Here is a 26,126-nt window from a genome sequence, read left to right as displayed (position 1 = left end):
GTGTTTTTCTTCAGGCTAGGAAATTGCACACAGTAAAAACCTCAAGTTAAAAGACTATTTTTTAGATTGCAAAGGCAAGCACTCAAATGAGGAAATGCCAGAATAGGTTGCTCATGCACTAAGATACAGGGTGTGTCTACACAGTGCGCAACGGGTGTGATTTCTAAAGCACGCTAATGTGTTGTGCAGTAATTGGCCTGGGCTGACCCTGCTGAGCGCACCAAAAGTTCCCTGGTGGACTTTAATGAATGTTAAGCGCCCTAGGGGTCTTGGAGTGTGCACCATGTTGCAATTGTAACTAATAATACTATTCCTGTTAATTATGTACTTTGAGACTGTAACCAGTCTTTCTAGTGCTGAGGAACAAGGGAGGGGTCTTGTGGTTAAAGCACAAGATTGCGAGTCAGCAGACCTGAGTACTCATCCAGAATCCAGAACTAACTTTCAGGGACTTTGGGCCTCTCGTTTAATCCATGCTTCCTTTTGAAATAATCTGTGCAGAATATGCACAGGGCCCCTGGAGAGCTGAATAACATGCAAGTGACATTGGAGATAAAACTCATGATCTTCTTCCAAAAATCAAAAGCCAGTTTCTAGCGTTTGAGCTAAAGGAGAGTCTTGACTAACACTTCTCGGTGTTGAGTTTTATAAGCTATTTCAGAACTTCAGTCTCATATCTGTCTGTCTGTCCCCTTCGACATACTATCTGAGCATCTCCGAAGAACTTAAAATAGAAATAACTATGAAAATCTTTTTCATCGCTCCCAGCTGTGAGAGAAGTAGACTTAGTATAGAGTGTGTGTGTGTAACTTGCTGCAGGAAAGCTAGTCAAATAAATGAGTTTTGTATTTCGTTCTGTATGGGGTGAGGGCCACAGTCATTACTGTCTCTTGCTGGTGGGAATGCCACAGTGTATGTCTTGCTCCTGTTAAAGTTCTGTCTTCCTCCCTGCTTTGCCTACTAGTCAACAGATTTATTGTTGTGGTATCTGTAATGGGAAGTTGTGGTTACAAAAGGAGAGTCGTTCTCATGGCAGCTAAAAACCATCCCGAAGGGAACTTTGAATATCTGGACAGAGACTTTGAACTAGACTCTAGTTAGTCAGGAGCTAGTTAAGCAGGTAAAGCCCCGAGGTGGCATATTCACAACAGCCTGTGTTGCTAAATAGACAAGTTGCCACCAGAGAGAGCTTTCTGAAAGGGTGGGGTTGAGGGAGGTCTTCATTGCTAGCTCTCATAAATTGAAATAATCACACCACACAGAGAGAGAATCACAGCTGTTGGAGGAGGTTTGCTTTTGCCTTGAGGAGGGCAGTGTCTACCAGGGGTGAATGAGAGTTTTACGGAGCCCAGGGCAGCACAATTTCGTGGGGCCCCCCTTTGGACAAAAAATAGAAAAAAGGCGTCTCCCCTGTGCCCACTCCTCCAGTAGCCCCACTCTGATCATGTGAGCTACCTCTCCTAACACCTCCCTCTACACACCTGCCCTGCCTCTCTCCTCTGGTGCTGGTCCCTCCCCTGCAGGTGTCTGCCCTTCTGCTTCACCCCCAGAATCCCCTGGCACCTGCCCCTTCCCCCTGCACCCTCCTGGTGCCTCCCCCTTCCCTCACTGCCCCTTCGCCCATTGCCCTCTTTTTACCTGATGCCTACCCCCTCACCACCCTCTGCTCCCATTCCCCTCATGCCCCTGTGCCCTCACACATGCCTTGCTCCATCCCCACCTTCCTCATGCCCATCCCACCTTTCAAGCTTTCTCCCAGAACCTCCCCCTCCCCCCTTTAGCCCCCAATGCCCTTACCCTCTCCTCCCCCAGCATCATCCTGTTCCCCCTCCCATTGACACCTCCCCTCCTGCCCTTTTCCTCGTTGTCTCCACTTGGCCTCCTGGCATTTGTCTCTCCTCCATCCTGTCCCTTGGTGCCTTCTCCTTTCTTCTCCTGACCTGTCCCCCTCCCCTCAGCACAAGCCCCTTCCTCTGCCATCCACCTTTTGCCTTCCAGTTTGCAGGATAGCCGAGACCCTGGCCCAGGCTCCAGACCATGTGCGGAACCGAGCTGTGCAATCTGGGCCACGTGGTTTTAAAGTCTCAGGCTGTGACGTCACGCCACGCCCAGGCATCTCCCCTCTCAGCTGTTGTGCGGCGTTTCAGCATGCTGCACATGCGCTCCCTCGGCCCCACATGGCCTGTACTGGCTGGTGCTGGGGAATTTAAACTGCGGGGCTGCGGTGACCCATCACAATACCCCTCCTCCTCCAGCAGCTGCCAGCTGGCCCTTCGGCGGACAGACCACTGGGAAATTCCCAGTATCCCACTGGGCCAGCCCGCCCCTGGCGCTGGCGCAGGGCCTATTGAAGCGTGGGGCCCGGGGCAGCTGCCCCGCTCGCCCTGCCCTATATCTGCTGCTGGTGTCTACATCAGTGTTTCTTAAACTGTGTGCAACGAGGCTGTTGGAGGAGTTCTGCCTAGGACAACAGAGTTCAAAATGGCTCCTCCCTTAAAGAGGCAGGCGACCTTTTTTTTTTTCGTGTGTGCTCAATAACTCCCCCCACCCCTGGCCATTTTTTGTTTTTTGCTCAATAACTTTTCCCCGCCCACCCTCCCATCCCCCCTTTTTTTTTGCTCAACAAAAAAAAAATCCTTGGTGTTCCTCATAAAAAAAAATTATTGTTTGGTGTTCCTCGGTCTTAAAAAAGTTTAAGAAACACTGGTCTACATACACCCCCACAGATACATTACATAATCCCTTTTACTACGTTCACTACCGGTTTAGCCATAGAATCATAGAGCTGGAAGAGACCTCAGGAAGTCATCAAGTCTAGCCCCCTGCCCAAAGCAGGACCAATCCCAACTAAATCATGCCAGCCAAGGCTTTGTGAAGCCGAGACTTAAAAATCTCTAGGGATGGAGATTCCACCACCTCCCAAGGTAACACATTCCAGTACTTCACCACCCTCCTTAGGAAATAGTTTTTCCTAATATCCAACCTAGACCTCCCCCGCTGTAACTTGAATGTTGGATTGACTTTTTGTTCTGGAAAGTCCTTTTGATCATAAAACTGAAATCTTATACCCCAAGCAATGACAAATTAGTCAATGCGGAGCTGATCATGAGGCATTGTGAATTGATAGGAATCACATAGTACATGCTGCCATCAATCCATGGCTGGGGACAAACACTAACATCTTAAAAGAAATTGAAAATATATGTCACAGGGATCCGAGTTTGTGATCTGTTTCAGAAACTCAGGCTTCTTCAACCTGAAATTAATAACATCTCTGTTTAAGCCTGAAAACAAGACAACAACACATCCACCCAAGTCTAATTACATCCAGTAGAGAGCTGTTTTACTTGCCAGCCAATCAAAATATAGGATGCATATACTAAGATACTATCTGAATTCCCGATCTCTATTTTTTATTAAACAAATACCATAGTACTCAGACTATATGAACTATGTGACCGACATTTGATATGAAAGCAGTTCCACTAAAATCATTTAAAGGATCCATTTGCTAAATCTCTCATATGGCAAAATATTCAACATCCCAAAGCTGCCGAGGGAACAATGAATGATAATTATTAGATGATATGAGTTGTGCTGAACTGAGAGCTAAATTATGTTCCCAAATCCTTCCCCATTGAGACATTATCAATAAATTCTGGCTTTATGTTTGGCAGTCTTCTGCACAGACAGTTAAATTTAAATACAAATATTTTCTCTTCTTAAAAGATATTTTATATTTAAATCTTTACATTAAAAATTCCCTAGCCTGTCTTTGAAGTTATCATAAACTGTGAGTGTCAAGATAAAATGCAACTTCTCTGACCTTTTAAAATGTTTTTGGTTGTTTGTTTTATCCTTCAGCACAGATACTAGGAGAAAAAAAATGCTCTTAAGATGCTATAAACACTCTGGAGTGTTCATGCTTTCAAGAGCTAAAATGACCTGTAGTCAGATACCATCTAAATGGACAGGAAATTGAATGAAGGATTTTTTTAAACCCTTGTATTAAGTTTTATGAGAACATAATCGGTTCATCCCCAGCATGGTTACTAAGAAGGAAGTACTGTACTTGTAGATTTGAACCATCAGTGTGTTTTTCATCAGTAGTACTGTTTTCTTTTATTTGTGGTCATTGTCATTTACCAAACTAAATCTGATCTTTGAACAACCTGCTATATAAATACGCAACCCTAAGCTTAAACTAGAGTGGCTCAATCAGCATTGGCTGGATATATGGATAATAGCATTATTATTACTTTTGTGGTTTTCATGTTGTTCATTGATCTGTTTAGCTAGAGTATTAATTACAGCCTTCCTTCTCGTGTAGTATTGTATCAAACAATGTATAGGCCCTAAAGTAGGCAACAGTTTGAAAGCTCATTCCTCCAAGCGCCAATTCATACTGACTTACCATATGTTGTCTTTTACTTCCTCCTCGTTTATTATCTCAGACAGCTTGCATTGGACTAACTTATTTAATTGGTTTGGCAAGTGGGTCTAGGATCCTATTTTTAATATGAGCATTCATAAAAAAATGTTGGATTGACTTTTTGTTCTGGAAAGTCCTTTTGCTCATAAAACTGAAATCTTGTACCCCAGGCAGTGATAAATTAGAATGTCTCTAAGAATATGTCATTATCATTTAGTTATCTCACTTAGGGTTGCAGGCTATAAGTGTTTTTTCCTTGCCTTTTAATGACTTGCATTGCTGAAAAATATTAAGTAAAATGATGAATGTCTCAGTGATTCAAAAGTCATAGTTTGTGTCCTAATAACATAATCCTAAAATTTACCATAAATTAGTGCTGGCACAATGTGTAGAATCACCCGAATAATATTTTAAAAATGCTGACAATGAGTATGCTCTCTCTTGTAATGCTCACTAGAAATCTAATAAGATTCCAGTATGTATGAACATCTCTCTATCTACACTTAGTCCCTTTTATTTTTATAAGCTCTGAAATATCCCAGGTTTTTGAGCTCTTCCTTTTTCAAAAGGTTGCCTCAAAAAGCACTAAAAGTGTTTGACAAAATCTCTGCAGAGGGGGAAGAAGTTGAGAAATGGGTGTTAAACTGAGAGAAAAAATTAAAATCCACAGGAGGGTCCACGCTTCCAAAAACCCTGCCTGCTGAGAGCTTTCCTCATGTGTAAGTAAAGATGTTTTTGCTGTGACAGAGATTAACAAAACAAATAATCCTCCTTTATAGTTTGTAAAAAAATAATTTCCACTCCCTACATCTAAGGGAGAGGAAACAAGTAAAGCTCCCTGAGAGGTATTCTTAATTATCAGAAACATTTTCAAAACATTGGGTCTTGGCAAATCTATAAAGTATACATCAATGAAATCTATTCCTCTGTGGCCTAGTAAAAGAGGGCTGATTTGAGCTAAGAGTGGTTTTGGTCTTGGTCAAAACATCTTGACACCAATGTTTTGCTTTTCAATTAGATTGACTGTACAGGTTTACCTCCATCAGAAGATTATGTTTGTCTTCCAAATTATTCAAGTGGAATGCTCAATTAAGGTGATCTTCAAAATGAAGTTATAAATGACAAAGTATGAGCACACACGTTGATGGTGTCTTTATTTCTGTTCCAGGCAGAGTATGAAATTGCTCCAGATGAAAAACTGGGAGAGAAAGGGAAGGAAATCATGATGAAATACCTCACCCCTGAGGTAAGAGTCTGCCAAAATGATATCACAGAAGAAATGCTGGGTACTCCTCTGGTACGCAGTGGTAATATCCTCTAGGGAACAAAACTTAATCTGTTAAGTACACAGCAAGGTATAAATGGATTCACATTTCAGTCTGAAAATTCACTTTGACAAATTATGAAGTTTTTAGGAGCCTTATGTATCCATTGATGCATAATAGCATTTCTCTGGTCTCTCCCCTTCATGTAGAACAGGGGTGAGTAATCATTTTTGCGGGGGGGGGGGGCACTCCATGAATTTTGGTAAATCATCAGGGGCCATCTCTGAGCCTCTAGAACAGATGGGGCTTCAGGCGGAAGGAGCAGGGCCAGTGACGAGAGAGAGAGAAAGAGAGAGAGACTCTGTGTGAGAGAAAGAGACGTTGGGAAAAATTGTGTGTGCATGTGGCAGAGAGACTGGGCAAATATGGGTATGGGTAGGTGACAGAATGTGTGTACTATCTACCACAGGATAAGTTTCTGAGAGATGCCATGCAGTGTCTCTTTAAGGCAGGGAAAGCTGACCTGCTCTGTTGTCTCCTTCCCTCCCCCGCACTGCAGAGATGGGATACATGGGGAGTGGGGGTGAAAGAGAGAGAGATGGTTGCTGGAGAAATCTTAGAAACAGTGTATTGCCTCTTAAGACATGTACTCATCTCATTCATTCACCATACTTCGGAAAAGGAGCAGCTCTGTTGTGTGTGTCCATCTCCCTGGCCCCTGCTCCGCAGAGATGGGATACAGGGGCACGGGGACATAGGGTTGCCAGGTGTCCAGTCCAATATTTTCACCTCCTGTCCAGTAAAAAAATTCAGAGAATACCGGACACCTGAGATGTTTGCTCAACAACTTTGGTCTCTCTCCCCCTTTTTTTTTTGCCTGCTGTTTTTTTTGGGGGGGGGGGGGGTTCGTTATTTTTGTTTCAATCATCTGGCAACCCTTGACTTCAGTGTTCCCCCTCTGTCCCTCCACTCCAATATAGCTAGTAAGAGGGTCTTGCAAGCAACTTGGCTGCAGGATGGAACAAGGTCGGGGGGTAGCGGGGAGGGAGGGAGGGAGGAGGAGCAGACTCTGCTAATTAGCTGAGCGGATACAATAGAAATGCTGGGCAGGCCAGATTCATCCCATGTGCTCTATTTTGCCTACCTCTGATGTAGAAGACACACATATGCAGTATGAAATCTTCACATAGTGGCCAACCTTAAAAAGCCAGCATGTGCCAACAGATTTCATAGTTATTTCCTATCCTAAGCAAAGGGGAAAACAGTGGCATCCCAGACAGGATTATGTAGTAAGTGTTAGTGACTGGTGGCTTTTTAGTGGCAGTTGCTGTATATAGATTAGTGAATTAGACTCCTTAATGTTGTATCTGTAACCTTGTAAATGCTTGATGGAGCTGAGTGTCTCATACGACATGGAACGCTCAGCTGCTTTCTTGAGGATAGGTTTGGACTCAGAAATCCTGTTCTTTTCTCCCTATCAAGTCCTTGCTGTTAAATCTTCAGTATTCATGGAGGAAAGCTCATGTGAATATTGTGTCCACTGGGTGGCATTATGAACTGGACCACGAGGCTGCTGTAAGAATTTTGGGCAGGCTGCAGCTGGGACTAGTTCTTTTTTCTTTTTTCTTTTTGTTTCTTTTGTTCATTTGCTGACCACATTTAACCTTCTGCAGAAGTCTATACCAGAAAGCAACAAATGCTGAGCTTCAAATACATGAATTATCATTGGTTTTAAGCTGCTTAAAGCTTCCTAGGAGTAACTGACTCCCACAACTACTGCTGAGATGTTTTTACAAGAGGAATTTGTTTAACCCTCGGATGGAGCCTTTGGCTATTATCTTTGAAAAGTCGTGGCGATCAGGAGAAATCCCGGATGACTGGCAAAAGGCAAATGTAGTGCCCATCTTCAAAAAAGGGAAGAAGGATGATCCAGGGAACTATAGGCCGGTCAGTCTTACCTCGGTTCCTGGAAAAATCATGAAAGGGATCCTTAAGGAATCCATATTGAGGCACTTGGATGAGAGGAAAGTGATTAGGAATAGTCAGCATGGATTCACAAAGTGCAAGTCATGCCTGACCAATCTGATTAGCTTCTATGATGAGGTAACTGGCTCGGTGGACATGGAGCAGTCAGTGGATGTTATATACCTTGACTTTAGCAAGGCTTTTGATATGGTCCCCCACAATATTCTTGCCAGCAAGTTAAGGGATTGTGGATGGGATAAATGGACGGTATGATGGATAGAAAGATGGCTAGAAGGCCGGGCCCAGTAGGTAGTGATCAATGGTTCGATGTCAGGATGGCAGTCGGTTTCTAGTGGAGTGCCCCAAGGTTCGGTTCTAGGACCGGTTTTGTTCAATATCTTTATTAATGATCTGGATGAGGGGATGGATTGCACCCTCAGCAAGTTTGTGGATGACACTAAGCTGGGGGGAGAGGCAGATACGCTTAAGGGTAGAGATAGGGTACAGAATAACTTAGACAAATTGGAGGATTGGGCCACAAGAAATCTGATGAGGTTCAACAAGGACAAATGTAGAGTCGTGCACTTGGGACGGAAGAATCCCAAGCATAGTTACAAGCTGGGGACCAACCGGTTAAGTAGTAGTTCTGCAGGAAAGGACCTGGGGGTTACAGTGGATGAGAAGCTAGATATGAGTCAACAGTGTGCCCTTGTAGCCAAGAAGGCTAATGGCATATTAGGTTGCATTAAGAGGAGCATTGCCAGCAGATCCAGAGATGTCATTATTCCCCTTTATTCGGCTTTGGTGAGGCTGCATCTGGAGTATTGTGTCCAGTTCTGGGCCCTCCACTACAAAAAGGATGTGGACGCATTGGAGAGGGTCCAGCGGAGGGCACCAAAATGATTAGGGGGCTGGAGCATATGACTTATGAGGAGAGGCTCAGGGACATGGGTCTGTTTAGTCTGCAGAAGCAAAGAGTGAGGGGGGATTTGATAGCAGCCTTCAACTTCCTGAAGGAAGGTTCCAAAGAGGATGGAGAGAGGCTGTTCTCAGTAGTGACGGATGGCAGAACAAGGAGCAATGGTCTCAAGTTGTGGTGGGAGAGGTCCAGGTTGGATATTAGGAAAAACTATTTCACTAGGAGGGTGGTGAAGCACTGGAATGGGTTACCTAGGGAAGTAGTGGAGTCTCCATCCCTAGAGGTGTTTAAGTCTCGGCTTGACAAAGCCCTGGCCGGGTTGATTTAGTTGGAATTGGTCCTGCCTAGAGCAGGGGGCTGGACTTGATGAACTTCTGAGGTCTCTTCCAGTTCTATGATTCTATGATTCTATGATAACGTATTACATTTTGTAGTAAATGCTTTTTAAAACATTTAAATGATGCAGTAAGTTTTGAAGGTGGAGAGGCAGGACAGGTCACCTTTTCTCCTGTCAGTGATTTTCCTACGATAACGTTTGTGTACTTAAGATCTCTCAGGCTAGGTCTATACTAGACCCAGAATATCGACTTAAGATACATGACTCCAGCTACATAAATAACTTGGGTGGAGTCAACATACCTTAAGCTGAGTTTGATTCTGTCTTCACAGTGGGAGGTTGATGGAAGCAAACACTCCCGTCAGCTTTCCTTACCGCTCACGACTGTGAGGAGTACTGGCGCCAACCTGGGGCACCCTCAGAATTCGATTTAGCATGTCTTTACTAGACCCACTATATTGAATGCCAGAAGATCAATCTCCGCCACAGCAAGTGGAGACGTGGCTTCGAGGAGTTGTTTGCAACCTAGTTTCATTTACTGAGCCGGATTAGTCTTATGAATATAAGAAAGAGATGTTGCCGGTATGAAATGCTGCTACCCATTCATTATGGACCCTAAGTTTTATTTTCCCAAGGTGGTAGTTTAGGTTAAAGGTTCTGTTGCAGAGTGATGAGGGTTGTATATTTAAAGGCCATCATGTGCCTCTTGCTTGAGAATCACCTGTTTTGTTTTTCTCTGCAATGGAGAAGTGAGCGTTGGGAATGTGACATTTTAGCATTTAATCAAAGCCAGAGAAGGCCCATGCTCACTGGCTTGAGTTAAGCACAACTAGGAACTGTGCAGTTTCCCAACCCATCTCTGACAATCCACCTCTCTGCTGAACAACAGCACCACTGCCGTCTCTAAGGTGTGTTTCCATTGCAATCCACTGCAGTTATGACTGCAGCACTTGTAGACATGCTCCAGCTAGATTTGATCTAGTTCGAATTACAATAGCAGTGAAGCTGCAGCAACATTGGCTGGCTGTTTGAATGTACATCCAGGGTCCTTAGCAGATGTGTGCGATCCACATTACTGCCTCTTCTGCTCTGGCTTCACTGCTATTGTCATTTGAGATACCTCTGAGGGTATGTCTAGACTACATCCCTCTGTTGCCAGAGTCAGCGGTTTGTCGGCAAAAAGCGGCTGTCAAGACGGGGGTCAGGCGACAAAGAAAGCCTTTGTCGGCTGATCCCTTATGCCCTGTAAAACGAGGTTTACAGGATCAGCCGACAAATGCTTTCTTTGTCGTCCGATTCCCGTCTTGACAGCCGCTTTTTGCTGACTGATGACTTGGCAAAACGCGGTGGCCATTTTTATTCAAATGACGCGCGGGAGATTTAAATCCCCGCTTCATTTGCAATGTTGGTACGTCTAATTTACATCCCTCTGTCACCAGAGGGATGTAGTCTAGACATACCCTGACTGAGCTCACTGTGATCGGGCTATGTCCTCACCTCTGACTGTCATGTAGACATACCCACCTGATCATGTTGTGAGGTGACTTCATTCCTTTAAGACTGTTAGATAGAAGGGATTATAGAAATGCAAAGTAATATTATATCCTTGGTAACTTAATTCTAGGACCCCAGAGGTGGGAGATTATTACCTTCCCTAGCCTCAGCTGTTCACTTTGTTATTACTAGAAGAAATTTACTGTGATATTTTTGTTTCTTTCTGGTGATAACATCAACGGAACTCGATATAGAAGAGAAAATATTTCCCAGAGGCTAGAGGAGTTGTTCCTCCTCTGCAGATTGTCTACTAGATTTACTAATCCCAATCTCCTCCTTTCTCAAGGAACATAAAAAGGTTTGTCTATGTTGCCCCACAAACAATAGTTAATTCATGCAAACTAGGATCTTTTTTGTGTTCACTTCTGTAGTGTTTATATGTCAGAGTTACAGTGGGGGAGTGTACACTTCTATTTACACCCCCATCGTCTGAAGTTCAAGACAATGTAGACATAGCCTACGTCCAGAGAAAGCAGATGCCCTGATATGGTACCATTCATGCCAGCAAAGAAGAGCTCTTTTTCATTAGGGGGTTTGCATTCCTATTTAATTACCCGCCCGTTAAAATAGACAAGTAATCTCAGATTTAAACACCTTCTGCTTTCAGATGAACATTTCTCTTCAGCAGGTTTATGTCTGTACTTCAAAGAACCTCACTGTCTTGGTATAAAAATAGTTTGACATAAAGCTTGATTGATGGAAGAAAATTGTAGATGTTCTTGAATTATTTCTTGCAATGATGGTTCATATATAAAACCAGAATAAATTTGTTCTTGTTGCTGTCTGAATTCCAGATCAGAAGCAAACTAAAATGCTGATTCTATATTTGAGCTATTAATTATTATTTAGATTCCCAGTTGTTTGTAGTATTGTTATAGCTGTGCCATGCCCATTAGGATGCAATCTATGAAAATGATCATTATTATATCATGGGATGCTCAGAGCCAGCTTGTAAGCAGTGTTCCCTGTAAGCTGTGCACTTGTGCAGCTGCTCAGAAGAGATTCAGATGCTGCCCAGCTGATTAGCAGAATACCCACAGTTACGTTTTTTGCTTCTACGTGTTGGTGTACATTTCACACGTGCCTTGGTGCACATGACATTTTATTCCACACATAGAAAAGAGTAGAGGGAACATTGCATGTAAGCATCCCCATCATGCCCTGAATGTCTGCGCTAGCCAGCCATGGTTCAGAAGCTCTAATCCTAGCAGCCTCTTTACAGCTTCACTCTGTCCTCCACCGGCCAGCTTGATCCCAGTTCCAAATTTTCCTAAAACCATGTGCCCTGAGTGTCCAGCCCTGAGCATGGCCACTCAGTGTTATAATAAGGGTTGTGCTCCTTTAAGGAGACAAAAGCACATTACATCTTATGAACTAAACTGGGGTAGATGCACCCTTCCCTTCAAACACAGCACCGAGCTGGTATATAATCAAATTAAAACAAATTTATCAAGAAAATATGCATCGGATTAAGTGAGTTCAGACTAAGGAACAAAGATAGAGGTACAAGTATATCATCACTAAAATACACTCAGTTGCACATGTCATAGAAACAAGAAGAAAGCATTTCCTCAAAATAAGTAGACCGTTCCTCACTGTAATGTTCCGTCTAATCTTATCCATCCACGTGCAGAATACATTTTATGTGCATCAAGGCACGTGTGAATGTGCACCACCAGAAGCAAATAAAAAACCCAACTGTGGGCTCTCTGCTAATCAGCTGGGTGGCATTGGAATCTCTCCTCAGAGGCCACACAAGTGCCCAGCTTACAGGGAATGCTGCCTCCCTGCCTCAGAATCCTCATGTGACTCCCACATATGGTAGCCTGAAATGAGATGGGCCCTGCACTGTGTCCTCAGATAAGTAAGGGAACTGAATACCAGAGCAAAAGACCCTCTGTTGAAAATATTCAGCACTAGTTCCCTGCTAATTAAATCTAGGTTATGCTAGTTCAGCACCTCCAATCAGGTGTTGTGGGGAAGGGTAATGTCTCAAATAACCATGACAAAATCAGCATCACTCTTTCAGATTTTGACCAGAACGTCCATCCTGGACCTCAGAAGCCTTTCTACTGAAAGTTTTGCCAAAACTTTGTGGGGGAGGGATAGCTCAGCAGTGTGAGCATTGGCCTGCTAAGCCCAGGGTTGTGAGTTCAATCCTTTCAGAGACCATTTAGGGCAAAAATTTGTCAGGAATGGTACTTGATCCTGCTGTGAAGGCAGAGGAGTGGACTTGATGACCTTTCAAGGTCCCTTCCAGTTATAGGAGATAGGCAAACTCCATTATAAAAAATTATATTTCCATTATAAGTTTTGGCTTTGTAGAACAGGCAATTCGAACTGGATTTATGCCAGAACCTTTCTGTTTGATCTCACTAGCTGCGAGAGAGAGATGCAGCTGACAGGCTGCTGGCTGAAGCCTCCTGGAAACCTACATGGAAAGCAAATTTCTGAGGCTGTTACATGGGTTGATAAAAATGTTCATGTAAATTTTCACAATAATTATTTTCCTGCTTTCACTGGCAGGTTGTGTTTGGGCTTTTTATAAACTCACTGATATAATGGGAATTTTGGAAGTTTAGGTTCTGTCTTATTTGTAACTAGAAAGTCCCCAAGAGTAGTCATAGAACAGAGATTATTAAACCCAAAAGAAGCCCTACTTCATTGCCTGGCCTCCTATTGTACCTGACTTCCCCTCCCCATCATGTAATTGCAGGCAAAAGGTGTATTTACATTAGTACTGCTTTTAAATTGGAGCTTTGAATTCCATCTCTGCATCATTTTTGCCTTGCTGTGTGCGTGAGAACCACAGTACCCAACTCTACTAAATCATTAGCTCATTATTTTCTCTCTCTCTCGCTGCAAAGTGTCTTGAGATACTTCGAAAGATGCTATATAAAAGCAAATTGATTTGAAATGGCTCTTAAGGCATTTTCCATATGCCATTACAATTTATATTTGGACTCCGCTGGGTACTAAAAATGTTACTGAATGGGATGGCTAATGTGCATTGTTATTCCCTTTAATATACTTTACAGAATCCACCAAACAGTAACAGCAGTCTTTTCTTATCTGGATCCCTATTCATTCACCTTTCCTTCAGGAAATGCACTGAATAAAGGCCATGTTTGCCATTTTTCCCCTTTTCTTCAGGAGGTGAATAGGACAAGGGTTTAAATCCTCATCTTCCAGTGTAGGGAGAGCGGTGGGTATTTGGTTTAAAAAATGTGCCCTTTGTTTTTACAAACAATTATAGGATAAGGAAGGGAGGGCTTCTGTGAAAGGGAAATTGGCGGATCCGCAGTGTGTGGCCTTGCATTTGGATGCCAGCTAAGGAATGCTGCGCATTCACATTCGGCTCTTTTAGTGATATCAACTTCTTTTCAATGCGGACAGGAGGAAATTACAGATGTGTGTTAGCCTCTTCTGCTGGACAAACTTCCCTCACTTGAGTCCAGTGCTCCCACAGCTTGTCTCAATCATGCATTATCATACACGAAACTTCTTGTTGTACTTCGTCATTTCAATCCTGCAATTGAGGATTTTGTTTTCTGTGATCAGACACATCTGCTATCCTCTTCTTGAGATTTCTTCTCCCTTCTTGTCCCCGCTCGTGACATACATGCAAAATCAAGGCACTCATCCTTCAGAAATAATCGTCATCTCTGATCATGGCTGCCTTCCAACTCCCATGAGAAGGCTATATCCCATTTGTGGAAGGGCAGGTCACGTCCTACTGAGAACTGCACTATAGTTCTGAATCCTCTTGCTCTCTGTCCATTTAATTAAATGCCTTGGAGGATACGTGCTCTTGTTACTTTTTGGAGCAGCCATGAACCAAAGTTGAAAATCACAGGAAATGATGCTCAGAAAGACGAAATTAAAATGCTGATAAAAACAATCTAGAAAGCTTAGTGTGAGGCAGAGGCTTAGAATTCTGAGATGAACCTGCTGGGATTGCTTTTTGAAATGCTGCATTCTCAAGCAAATCCAGCTAGTTGGTCATATACCCAGCTGGTCTTTCTCTTTCCAGTTACACATCTCAATGGTAACAAGGCAGCAGCACTATATAGTACAGTACCTGCTCTTTCACTGGACACCGGGTGCTCTGTGCAGTGTTTGTGTAACCCACACACCTTCTGGGTGTAGTTCACTGTCCCATGTAGTGGCACTTAGACCACCTACAGAGAGAGAGAATGAGTTTCCTCTACAGCTTTAGCTGCGAGTCAGCTGGCTTTTAGCTCAAGGCGTAGAGGCTCATGTACTAACCTCCAGAAGTCCCAGGTTCAGTTCCACCTATGGGGGTTGCATTTAGACAAAACATACCAGATGCATATGGAGATGGAGATGGGAGTCGTATGAAGGGGAATGGCTATAGGTGCGGTGGTGATTGTGGAACTATTCTGAGGCTGCACACGAGTCCCCTACTCAGATTACTGACAAAGCAGAGATTTCTGACACAGAAGGGGTATGCCACATGCAGCAGGGTTCTAAGACTCAAATGAAGCTAAGGAAAGTTTGGTCACTGACTTCAGTAGGGCCAAGATTTCACCCTCTGATTCAATGAATTTGCCAATCTGTCTTTTATTGACTTTACTGCTATATAGTGGCTGTGCAGTGGTGAGCATGTTACTTAAGCCTCCCCTTTCTAAGTAACTGTAATCCAGTCTCCATAGAAATCAATATGCAATTGTTACAGAGACAGCATACTCAAAGTCTCTGGTGATCTCAGTGTCTCGGTGCTAAAGAAGTTGGGAAGTAAACTTTGTAGTGTGTTTTCTGTAGTTTCATATGGATGTCCCCCTTTTTGATGAAGGTTCTGAACAGCAGTCTGGTGACCTTGGTACTCAAATGAGTGCTTTATAATCAGGCTTTATCATTAATAAGCATTCTTCCAATTACAAGGGACAAACTGTAGTACAGCATGTTAGTGGAATCTTAAAAAAAAAATCATACAACTGATTTGAGGAGTTCCTTTGCTGAGGTCTCAGAGTAAACGACATTTTCCCACAGTGTGTTGAAACTCCGTTCCCTAATGCCTTGCCTACTGTTTATAATATGTACTTTAGCTAACTAAACACTTAGGACAGCTGGTCCTTGTAATGACCCCACACTGATTGGCTATTCTATTGAAAACAATATGGAGTCTGTGGTATTCTACTGCCCAAGAATAAATCTCTGGGCACTCTGCACTCATTTGCCTTACGTAGTGCTATGTTGTAGAACACTTTGTCATGTGGCTGTAAGGTTGGGCCTGGTACAATAAAAGTACTGCTTGCATTTTCAGTGTTGATTGATTTGTTGTTTGTAGTGGGGTTAAAGTCTCCGATTGGTATCTTTATTGCTAAGCAGACACTTCTCAACAGTTTGTCGTGTATGGTCAGAAAAATCACTGAAATGACTTGGCCATTCATCTGACAGAATTACTCCGGCTTGCTCCTTTGAAAAATAGAAACTTATGTCGACCAAATCATGTCTGCACAATGTATACAACTGGTGAACAGGTGAGTCATTCGATCTGGACAGGCCTTACATCATGGAGACGCTGTTCTAGCCAGGTGTATCTGAGAAGTGAGATGGTGTTGCTCTCTGAAGATGTCAGCATTAAATCTGAATGTGTTGGACTCTTAACCAACAACAATTTGTAAAGCTGAGTTTTATCCCTAATATCTGGATACACATTTACCTGAACTAATCTCTGCTGCAGTAATGTTTCCTTCTCTCTCCTGATGCAATGCCATAAGAAATGAGCAAACTGTAAGCAGAGAAGCACTTACGCTTTGAGGGCACAACGTGAAGCTCCCTCATTTCTCAGGTTCCCCTGCCAAACAGGATGCTATTATTACTTTTAATAATAATTGGCTTCTTCAGTCACAGGCCCCAGAGGACTCTCACCAACTTTATAAACTTTGTCCAGTATGTAGGACTCAGTGAGAGGAACAACGTCATCCGCGTAACACCTGCAGAATGATTTTCAGGAGGGAAGTAAAGATTATCTTCCTCTGCTGTGGGACTATAGAGGGAATTGGAAAAACCAGGAGTGGTTTTACAATTGCAGATCCTTGTCAGCTGGGTTTGGGTTTTTTAACAAACAAATCTGGGGTTTTTGTTGTGAGTTGGATCCAATTTTATCCAGAGTGGTAGTTCAGGGTTTGGGTGCGAGGTAGAAACTCAGGCAAATGGTTACAGTTTTAGCCCATTGCTGTCATATAAATAGGCAAACTAGAGTTACTCTCTACCTGAGCTGCAGTTTGGCCAATTATAACTATAGGATAATGGCTTAGGAACAGCATGGGCAGGCTGCCCTCTTAGCTAATAAAGCAAGTTTCTCACCATGCTTGCATAAAACCATAACCTACACTGGTGTATATGAGTCACACACTAACCAGGGAAGCTTGTTCTTAACATCAGAAGTCAACAGCAGTTCAAATCTCCATATGGGCCACTACTTAAAATAACATTGCTGGTGCAGTACTCTATGGGTATGTCTACACAGCAGGTAGGGTTATTTTGGCATAACTGATGTTATTCTGAAATAACATAGCCCCACGTCTACACTACAAAGTTATTTCAACATAATGTTGAAATGATGTCGAGCTGGAGGAAGAGTGCTCTAACTCATATTTCCTGCTGTGGAGACAGCACAAAAAGCCAACAGCTATTTCAACTTAAGCTACAGAATTGACGTACCTCAAGTTGCATAGCTTATTTTGGCTTTAGCCCTGCTGTGTAGACATGCCCTATGAGACTGGAACCTAGAGTCTCTAGATCTACAAGCATGCAGGGTGGAGAATGGTTCCTACTTCTTGGCTACGTCTAGACTAGCATGATTTTCCGCAAATGCTTTTAATGGAAAAGTTTTCCGTTAAAAGCATTTGCGGAAAAGAGCGTCTAGATTGGCATGGACGCTTTTCTGCAAAAGCACTTTTTGCGGAAAAGCATCCGTGCCAATCTAGACGCACTTTTGCACAAAAAAGCCCCGATCGCCATTTTGGTGATCGGGGCTTTTTTGCGCAAAACAAATCTGAGCTATCTACACTGGCCCTTTTGAGCAAAAGCTTTTGTGCAAAAGGACTTTTGCCCGAACAGGAGCAGCATAGTATTTCTGCAAGAAGCACTGATTTCTTACATGAGATCATCAGTGTTCTTGCGGAAATTCAAGCGGCCAGTGTAGACAGCTGGCAAGTATTTCCGCAAAAGCAAAACTTGCCAGTCTAGACACAGCCTTTGGGTTAAAGGAGTATCCATAGCAGCTTAAAAGCAGTTGCAGACTGATATACTCTTATACATAGCGCAGCCAGTAGACAGAGACAAAGGCTCACACAGGGATCATGCAGATTAGACTTAGCCTGTTTATGCTGGTACCTGCCCTCAGTATCTCTCCTAGGAGTGACTGTTAAAGTGAGGTTAAACATAATGCTTGCCTCCAGATTTCTCCATCTAGAAACTACATCAACCAAATAGCTTTTATGAATGGGCTTGGAAAATTTATAATGTGAGCCATGAGAGTTTTGCTCTTATCTGGTAAAATTCAAGTGGGAAAATCATTTTGCTAATAATGTTAGAGTGTTTTGTTTTAACACAGATCCAAAAATCACAGCAGCATCTTAAGATGCTGTTTTTGTCTCAGAAGAAATAAATACAGAAAATATATTTAAATGCATTAAAACCTCACTGGAGAAAACTCTCTTTTTAAAAAATATGAGCTTTCAAAAATTCCTTTGATGGCAGGTGTGTTTAAAATATAACCAGCTTATTCATGCCATGGAAAGTTGGCTCTCAAAGCGCTCAACCTTAAATTAATTTTAAAAAGAAGGAAACTACACATGCAAAAAGCACTTGACCTGCATGCCAAGCCTCTGCTTGTAAATTAACTTAATATCATTTAATCAGGCTAAAGCCTGGACCCAAATCAAAATCCTCGCATCATAATTTAAATATCCTAACACAGCTGTTGTTTGTCCAACAGACAAAACTGAGGAAGAGCAGAATATGCCACTGTAAACAGCATGTCATCCTGAATACTAAACATCTTCCTTCTCCATTTTCTTCTGATGGCATTTACTGTATGTTACCTAGCTAGCGTTTACTTGTTCCTTGACCGGGGGAACTCCCTTCTTAAAAATGGGGTGGGTGGCCGTGTGACTTTATGTTCTGCTCTCATGTGGGGGTTTCTAATCTTTTAATAAAAGTGGCACCCAGCATCCTTTTTTATATGAATTTTGCTCATTTCTAAGTTGTTGTTAATACCTTCAAATAGCTAGTGGCCTGTTTTCATTTCATGTGTGTGCTTTCTCTCTCCCTCTCTTTCTGGATTTTCATCTACTATATAGTGACACTCATTAGTAAAAGAGGGCCAGAGCCTGCAAAATTTGTGCCCAATCCAACTCCCATTACAGCTGGTAGCAAGAAAACCCTATGACTTCAGTCAAAGCTGGATCAGGCCTCTTATGCACATGAATGAACCTTATTCAGTGCAAGTGGCTCCAGTGACTGTAGTGATGCTGCTTGATAGGGAAAAGATAATCACATTAAAAGTTGCAGAATCAGGTCCTATATCTGGAGTGAGCTAATTTGGGAAGATGTCCATCTGTGTTCCCACTAGAAAGCCATTAAATAATGGTGAGGTTGTAAACGAGTGTTTATAGATATAAAGGCTTTTTTTTTAATGGAACAAATGACATTTGGTTTACCAGAGCAAGCCAAACTATGACCATTGCAACATAAGATTGCTTGCTAATGTTTAGACTGCTCACCAGTGATGAGAGAACATCAAAAGGTAGAAAAATTCCAACAAGCAGCTGAGCATCTGGGTGTTTATCCAAATCTATTGAGCATGTTCAGCTATATAGGAAAGCTTGTGTAAAGAGACTTTCTCATATTGTCTTGTCACTCCTGCTGCCAAGTCTTTGTATGAGAACAGCAATCTGAGCCAGTCAAAAGGAAAAACAATTGTTGACAACAGTTATCTGCACTTTTTTTAACCAGAAACATATGTTCCGTTGAACTAAAGATAGGTCAGGTCTGAAGTTTCCATGAGTGTCACAGCCTTCAGATCTGTGATTTGGGTTAGACTGTTTTATGATATGTAGGAGGGCCAGATGAACAAGCTGGAATTCTAAAATCCAGACTTCCCTAATGGTATTTGAGTCTGGGATTTGCGCTGAGGTCAGGCCAACAGATCTGCCTACAGCAGAAGCAGGAAAATTTAGATTGGTTCTGATTTTCCTCAGACTAAGTGAGGTATACCTTGATTTCGTCTTGCAGATGTTTGATTTTTGGCTAAAATGTTTGTGTGCCTAGAAAAAGAAGCTTTTGAAAGAGAACTTTCTATTCTATTCTCTTTTGTAACTTCCTATTTTATCGTTATTAAGATGCACGAATTTTCCATACTGGTATTATAACAGATCTCATTCATAACCTCAATGATTAATTTTAAAATACCTGTTTGATCAAGCTTATCATTTTGTGTACATGTATTTTATTCAAATACAAAAAGTATAATCACACATTGTAAAATCTACTTGATCCTGAACAAAAGGTTGTCATTTTCCCACATTGCATGGATTTCCCATACTATATTTCTCCATGACACTATTGTTGAGAAATCTGTCTTTTTCTAAGAATGAGGTATATCACATCTAGCTGCTAATAGTAATTGTGCTGCCAAAGGATCCTTCTCGGAGTCAGTCAGCTCCTTTGGACTGTGACTTAACGGAACCCATATGAATTCTGTGAGTATTCCAACGTTAGTTAGCTTGAAAATTCCCTTTACTATTTCTATTCTGTTCTGGTTCTTAAACTGCCTCTTAATGGTGGTGTCAGGTTGTTAGTATGACATTTCAATTCCATTTTTGCCATTATAACTATTTGAGAAGTTATTGTAGTTTTTTACTGTTTAAAAAGAAGAAAAAACAAATAAACCCATATTTTCTACTGACTTCTAATTCAAAACAATCCCAGCAACCTGGTTCATGAATAAATCAGAATAAACAAAGAATGAGGAAAATCTGATAGCTTTCTTTGATAGGATATCAAGTCTTGTGGATAAGGAAGAAGTGGTGGACATTTAACATGGTCTCACATGATCTTCTCATCAATAGACTAAGGAAATGCAACCTAGATGAGGGTACTATAAGATGAATGCATAATTGGCTGGATAACCGTTCTCAGAGAGTAGTTACTAACGGTTCACAATCATGCTAGAAGGTCATGACAAGTGGAGTTCCGCAGAGGTATGTTTTGGGACCAGTTCTGTTAAAAATCTTCATCAACAATTTAGAAGTTGGCAAAGAGAGTATGCTTATTCATTTTGCAGGTGGTACCAAGCTGGGAGGCGTTTCAAGTGCTTTGGAGGATAGTGTCATAATTCAAAATGATCTGAACAAACTGAAAAAATGGTCTGAGGTAAACAGGACGAAGTTTAATAAGGACAAATGCAAAGTACTCCATTTAGGAAGGACCAATCAGTTTCACACATACAGAATGGGAAGTGATTGTCTAGGAAGGAGTACTACTGAAAGGGATCGAGGCGTCATAGTGGGCCACAAGTTAAACATGAGTCAAAAGTGTGACACTATTGCAAAAAAAAGCAAACATGATTTTGGAATGTATTAACAGGAGTTTTGTGAGCAAGACATGAGAAGTCATTCTTCTGCCTTACTCTGTGCTGATTAGGCCTCAACTGGAGTATTGTGTTCAATTCTGGGCACCACATTTCAAGAAAGATTTGGAGAAATTGGAGAAGGTCCAGAGAAGATCAACAAAAATGATTAAAGGTCTAGACAACATGACCTGTGAGGGAAGACTGAAAGAACTGGGCTTGTTTAGTTTAGAAAAGAGAAGACTGAGAGGGGACATATAATCAGTTTTCAAGTGTAAAGCGTGTTACAAGGAGGAGGGAGAAAAATTGGTCTCCTTAGCCTCTGATGATAGGATATGGAACAATGGGTTTAAATTGCAGCAAGGGGGATTTAGTTTAAACATTAAGAAAAACTTCCTAACTGTCAGGGTAGTTAAACACTGGGATAAATTGTCTAGGGAGGTTGTGGAATTTCCATCACAGGAAATATTTAAGAGCAGGTTGGATAGGCATCTCTCATGGATGATCTAGGCAGTGTTTGGTCCTGCCGTGAGGCCTCTCGAGGTCCCTTCCAGTTCTAGGTGTCTATGAATCTATGAAAAAAATTATCTAAAGCCCATTGAAATCAGTGTGTAGGTGTTATGAATGAGGTCTATTAACATGGCCATTTATAGTGATTTAACAGAACTAATCCAAACAGACCAGGTGTTCACTTTGGTTTTATGTGGGGGCTGATATGATCAGTTGTTTACTTTTCTCACATGCTAACAAAAGTTGTGGTTGCTTAGGTGGGATAGGAGAGCACATTTTTCTGACATTATATCTTGTCATGGCCCCAAATCAATTTGATAAATATGAAATAAATTTCATTCTTGGCACTAGGTGCTGATTTGCTTCATTTAGCTGCTTGTAAGTGTTGCAGAAGTCAGTACTGAAGATGTCCATTTTAAGGGCAAAGGAGTGGAAGTCAGGAATAGGGATGTCAGCAAATAGTTGCTTCCCCCCCCACACACACACTTGCTTCCTCTGTGTCATTATGGTGACATCATTAACAGTGTCCTATAATGGCAGCATCTTCCAGAAACATCTGGAAGTGGATATGGGTTGGATGCAGCAGCAGCAGCAGAACTGGTGTTGCATGCCAAAATTTTGCTAGCATTGACAAAGTCCGTGGATTTCTATAGCACGCAGTGGTGAGAGATATGCAAATATGCAGAACAAATGCAACTGCAGGACAGTTGGACAAAGTCATTTTTTTCCAGGTTCTTGCATATGATCATTCTGATCACATGGAACATCCACTTTTCATCTTGCACTGTTCCTTGCAGAGCTGTCAGACCTCTTCTGATTTTTCCTCCATGTAAAGAATTTGCAAATCGTTTGCACATGGAATGTCGGTGGCCCACATCTGAAAACATACACATCATTAAGACATAAGTGCTCAGATCTGGCGACAGCTTAGGGAAAGTTATGGCTTGACCTTTTGTCCATGGACTGAACCATTTTTAATTAATTTTAGGCTAGTTTTGTAATGGAATGTTTTCGGAAACTGAAATGAGGCATATGCTGAACATTATTTGTTTTATACAAGCAACATTTAAAATAGCACATAATGATTCAACAACACATCGTTGCAGCATGTCTGAAACTTGCCAGCAATATAGTCATATTTATGATCAGAGAGCTTGCATGCAATCAATACTATTAAAAAAGATAAGTCTTGTGCATGTCCATTTCTGCTTCTATCTCAACATTCATGGTTTGAGGTTCTCTAAAGAGTAGCATTCACTGCCCTAGAACAAGTATGTGGTAGAGCCTGTATTCCTAGGTTCTATTCCCTATTCTGCCACTAACCTGTGTGACAATGGCAAGCTATGTATGGTCTGATTTTTTGGGAAGTGTTGAGCACCCACAGCTTCATCTCACTTTGGTGGCACATCTTTATTTTACTAGGAGTAGTAGATGCTTAGCACTTCTGAAAAATGGGGATCATTAACTTCTCTGTACTCAGATTACTCATCTGCAAAATGTCTGTAATAATAATAACAACTAGCTTTCATACAGCTCAGGAGATCTCAACGTAGTTTGCAAAGGAATTCAGTGTCATTAACCTCATTTACAGATAGGAAAAGTGAGGCAAAGAAAGGTAAAGTAACTTGTCCAGTTTTCATCCAGCAGATCGGGGACAGAGCTATGAAAAAAATGTGTCTCCTGAGTCCCCGCCCCTGGCTCTACCCCTCTAGGCCATATTGCCTCTGCAGGGTGTGGCTTAGATATTTAGTGAATCTTAAGTGCTTTGAGGTTCTTAGATGAGCAGCATTACACATCTGCAAACTATTAATTATTACTATTTATGGACTTAGACATTGCTGTTGATGGTTAAAAAAATCAGTCTGACCCAGATGAAAACAAATTTGTGTTATTCTCCAAAAGATTTAGGACCCAAGCCTTGCTAACTAACTGCCTCCGTTAGCCCCCGGAAACTTCCAGACACATCCTCCCAGCTCACTATAGCCAGACCAAAGTGTTTATGTTTTAAAGAAAAAGTAGTACCACATTTAGCAGTTCTCGGTCTTAAAGGAGCAGTAGCACATTTAACACATCTCAACAAAGTAATAAAATTACTAGTGAAATGAATACGCCTGTCACAATCGTGTATTGCTGAATTGCTTTCGCCAGTACTTCTGAAGGGTTTGACCAGTTGGCAGAATGATAAGATCCCATGAGAATTGCCCAGCTTCCCATGAAAAATGTCTCCTCATCATAAACATGTTACAGATGCTATGACAAAGAATATAGAGATGAAGGGGGGATAATTTGTTTCCTTTTTGTTCAGTAGCCAACAAGGAATGAGTCTTGAATGGCTGAGTGAAGCACCCTATGGCAAAATGTATGGCATTGTCACAAAAGGCAAGCTTACATTTTAGAGCACAATGATTCAGTGCAACATTTAAAATAACAGATAACAGGGCCTCGAAAAGGTGCAGTTTGATGAGTTTTATTTTATTGGATCAACTCAAGAATTTCATGCACTCACCGAGGCTTTAGGACATGATTCTGATCGGAACGACCCCTGTTTTACACCAGTGAAATTCCATTGATTTCAGTGCCATAACTCCTGATTTACATTGGTGCAAGTGAGACCAAAATATGGTATTTAAAATTTAAAAAAATGAGTAGGCATTAAGGAAAATGCAGAACAGTGCTCTGGTTATATAGGTTCAGGTTTATAAGGAGTTTTCTGAGGTTTTCTTGGTTTGGTTTAATGCAAAAAACCCCCCAAAAACGAGAGCTTAGAAAGCGAAAGAACTTGAATCACAGGCTTCAAGATATATGGTATTAATCTATATAGTCTAGATGTACTTTTAATACATTCATCTCATGGCTACTTAAGAACATTTAATGGATGCCAAAGTGGGGCAGCATTGGAGAGTCTGATGAAAGTCGAATCTGCTTTTACAGTCTCTGCCCATGGGACACTGGAGATGGGCATGAAATAAGTGCCACTGAGCACTTCTCATAAAAATCACACAAACGTTTTGTGCTTCTTCTCAGACAGAGAAGACACAACTGTCTTTCGTCAAGACAAGATGCTCGTCTTGTAAAATTTCAGTGCCTCGGACACAAATGCTTGTTCTTTGCCATTCTTAAGAATTGCTACCTATTTGTTCTTCTCCAAAGCAAAAGTAAAGTTTGTTGGTGGGCTTTTTGGAGAGGGTTTTTTTGTTGTTGTTTTTAAATCCAGTCAATATGAATATGTGTTGAATTGCAAGATCTAAGGAAAATTGAGGGGATTGTGTAAGAATTCTGATGGCCATGTTCGGTCTATCATTGTGAAGGTATGAAATCCTAAGAAAAATCTAAAGAATTATGTCAATCTGTACTCTATATAGAAGCCTCTTCGGGGCTATCAGGTGTACAGAAGAACAGGCTACAAGACTTGAGTTGGAATGGTCCCTTTGGCTCTAACCCTCTGGTTTTCAATGAAATCAAGGGCTGCACAATTACACAACTTGTTTTCATAGACATCCAATACCTTGGAAAATGAACTGCACATGAAAAAATGTATTTTGTTAAAGAAAATTAAATGGTCTAGTAAAACTGTTTGCACTACATACTGGGCTCCAGTCCATCCATATGTTTCCTTTTAAAGAGTGCAGAATGTTAGTGTTCTTAGATTCCTTTGCTTCCATTAATATTGTGTGTTTGCTGTTGATTTGTGAAGAAGGGAGAAAAGAGAAGAGCCATTCAAAGGTCAATTACCAGTGGTTTTGAAAAATTAAGCATTGACTATGTCTCTCATGAACTTGGTATGGGAAAGGGCAATTAACTGTACTTATAAATAATTCTCACATTTTTTTTTCTTCCCTTCCTCCTTGTTTCACTGAATCCCAAATTCAGTTTCCTTACATAATGAAATGGTTCTTACCATAGTGCTTATGATTTTTTGGAAAGTGTCACAGCCAGATATCACAACTGTTCATCCTGTTTATTACAGTAGTGCCTCTGTGGCAAGCAACAATGGGGTGCTATTGTGTTAGGTGCTGTACAAACATAACAGATAGTCCCTTGCAATATAATACACAAGACAGACACAGAGAAGGAAGAGCAGGGTGAACAATGTGATGTTACTGTTAATTTACGTTCTTTTTGGGGGGAAGCTTAATTCAGAGGTGATGCGCTAAATGGAAGGAGAAGTGAAGGGAGAAGGGATGTTGAAGGGAAGGATGTCAGAAGAAGAGAACGGGGAAAGGGAAGGTATAAGAGACCAGTGCGGAGTGACGCTAAGGTGAAGAAATGGTGAGGCAGGAGGAAAGAGAGGGTTGGAGCAAATAGCCAGTTGGCACAGGGCAGAGAATGGCCTGTCTGCTAGAGACACAGAGAGGGTGTTATGTGCCTGGGGGCAAAGGAAAAATTTGCCACCCCCCACCGCACAGCGGGGCCCTGAACCTGCTGCACGGCTGAGCCCGACCCTGGAAAGAGGGGGGAAGCTTGTACCACATCTTCTCCTGCCCCTCCAGTTTGGGTCCAGGCCCCTGCACACACTAATTTGCCGGTGGAGATGGAGGAGG

The 26,126-nt window shown here is 41.9% G+C and overlaps 1 protein-coding gene across 3 annotated transcripts in view; it reads left to right on the top strand.

Annotated features, from left to right (window-relative positions):
• GRK5 (G protein-coupled receptor kinase 5) overlaps positions 1 to 26,126 on the top strand; it is a 264,271-nt gene that overhangs the window by 174,423 nt on the left and 63,722 nt on the right. For all 3 annotated transcript variants that reach the window (XM_075935366.1, XM_075935365.1, XM_075935364.1), the window contains exon 4: positions 5,601 to 5,678. In XM_075935366.1, coding sequence (XP_075791481.1) covers positions 5,601 to 5,678 — 78 coding nt within the window. The remainder of the gene's footprint in view (positions 1 to 5,600; positions 5,679 to 26,126) is intronic.

This window comes from Pelodiscus sinensis, chromosome 8, assembly GCF_049634645.1.
Source record: "Pelodiscus sinensis isolate JC-2024 chromosome 8, ASM4963464v1, whole genome shotgun sequence".
Taxonomy (NCBI): domain Eukaryota; kingdom Metazoa; phylum Chordata; order Testudines; family Trionychidae; genus Pelodiscus; species Pelodiscus sinensis.
This window is presented reverse-complemented; position numbering and strand designations above follow the sequence as displayed.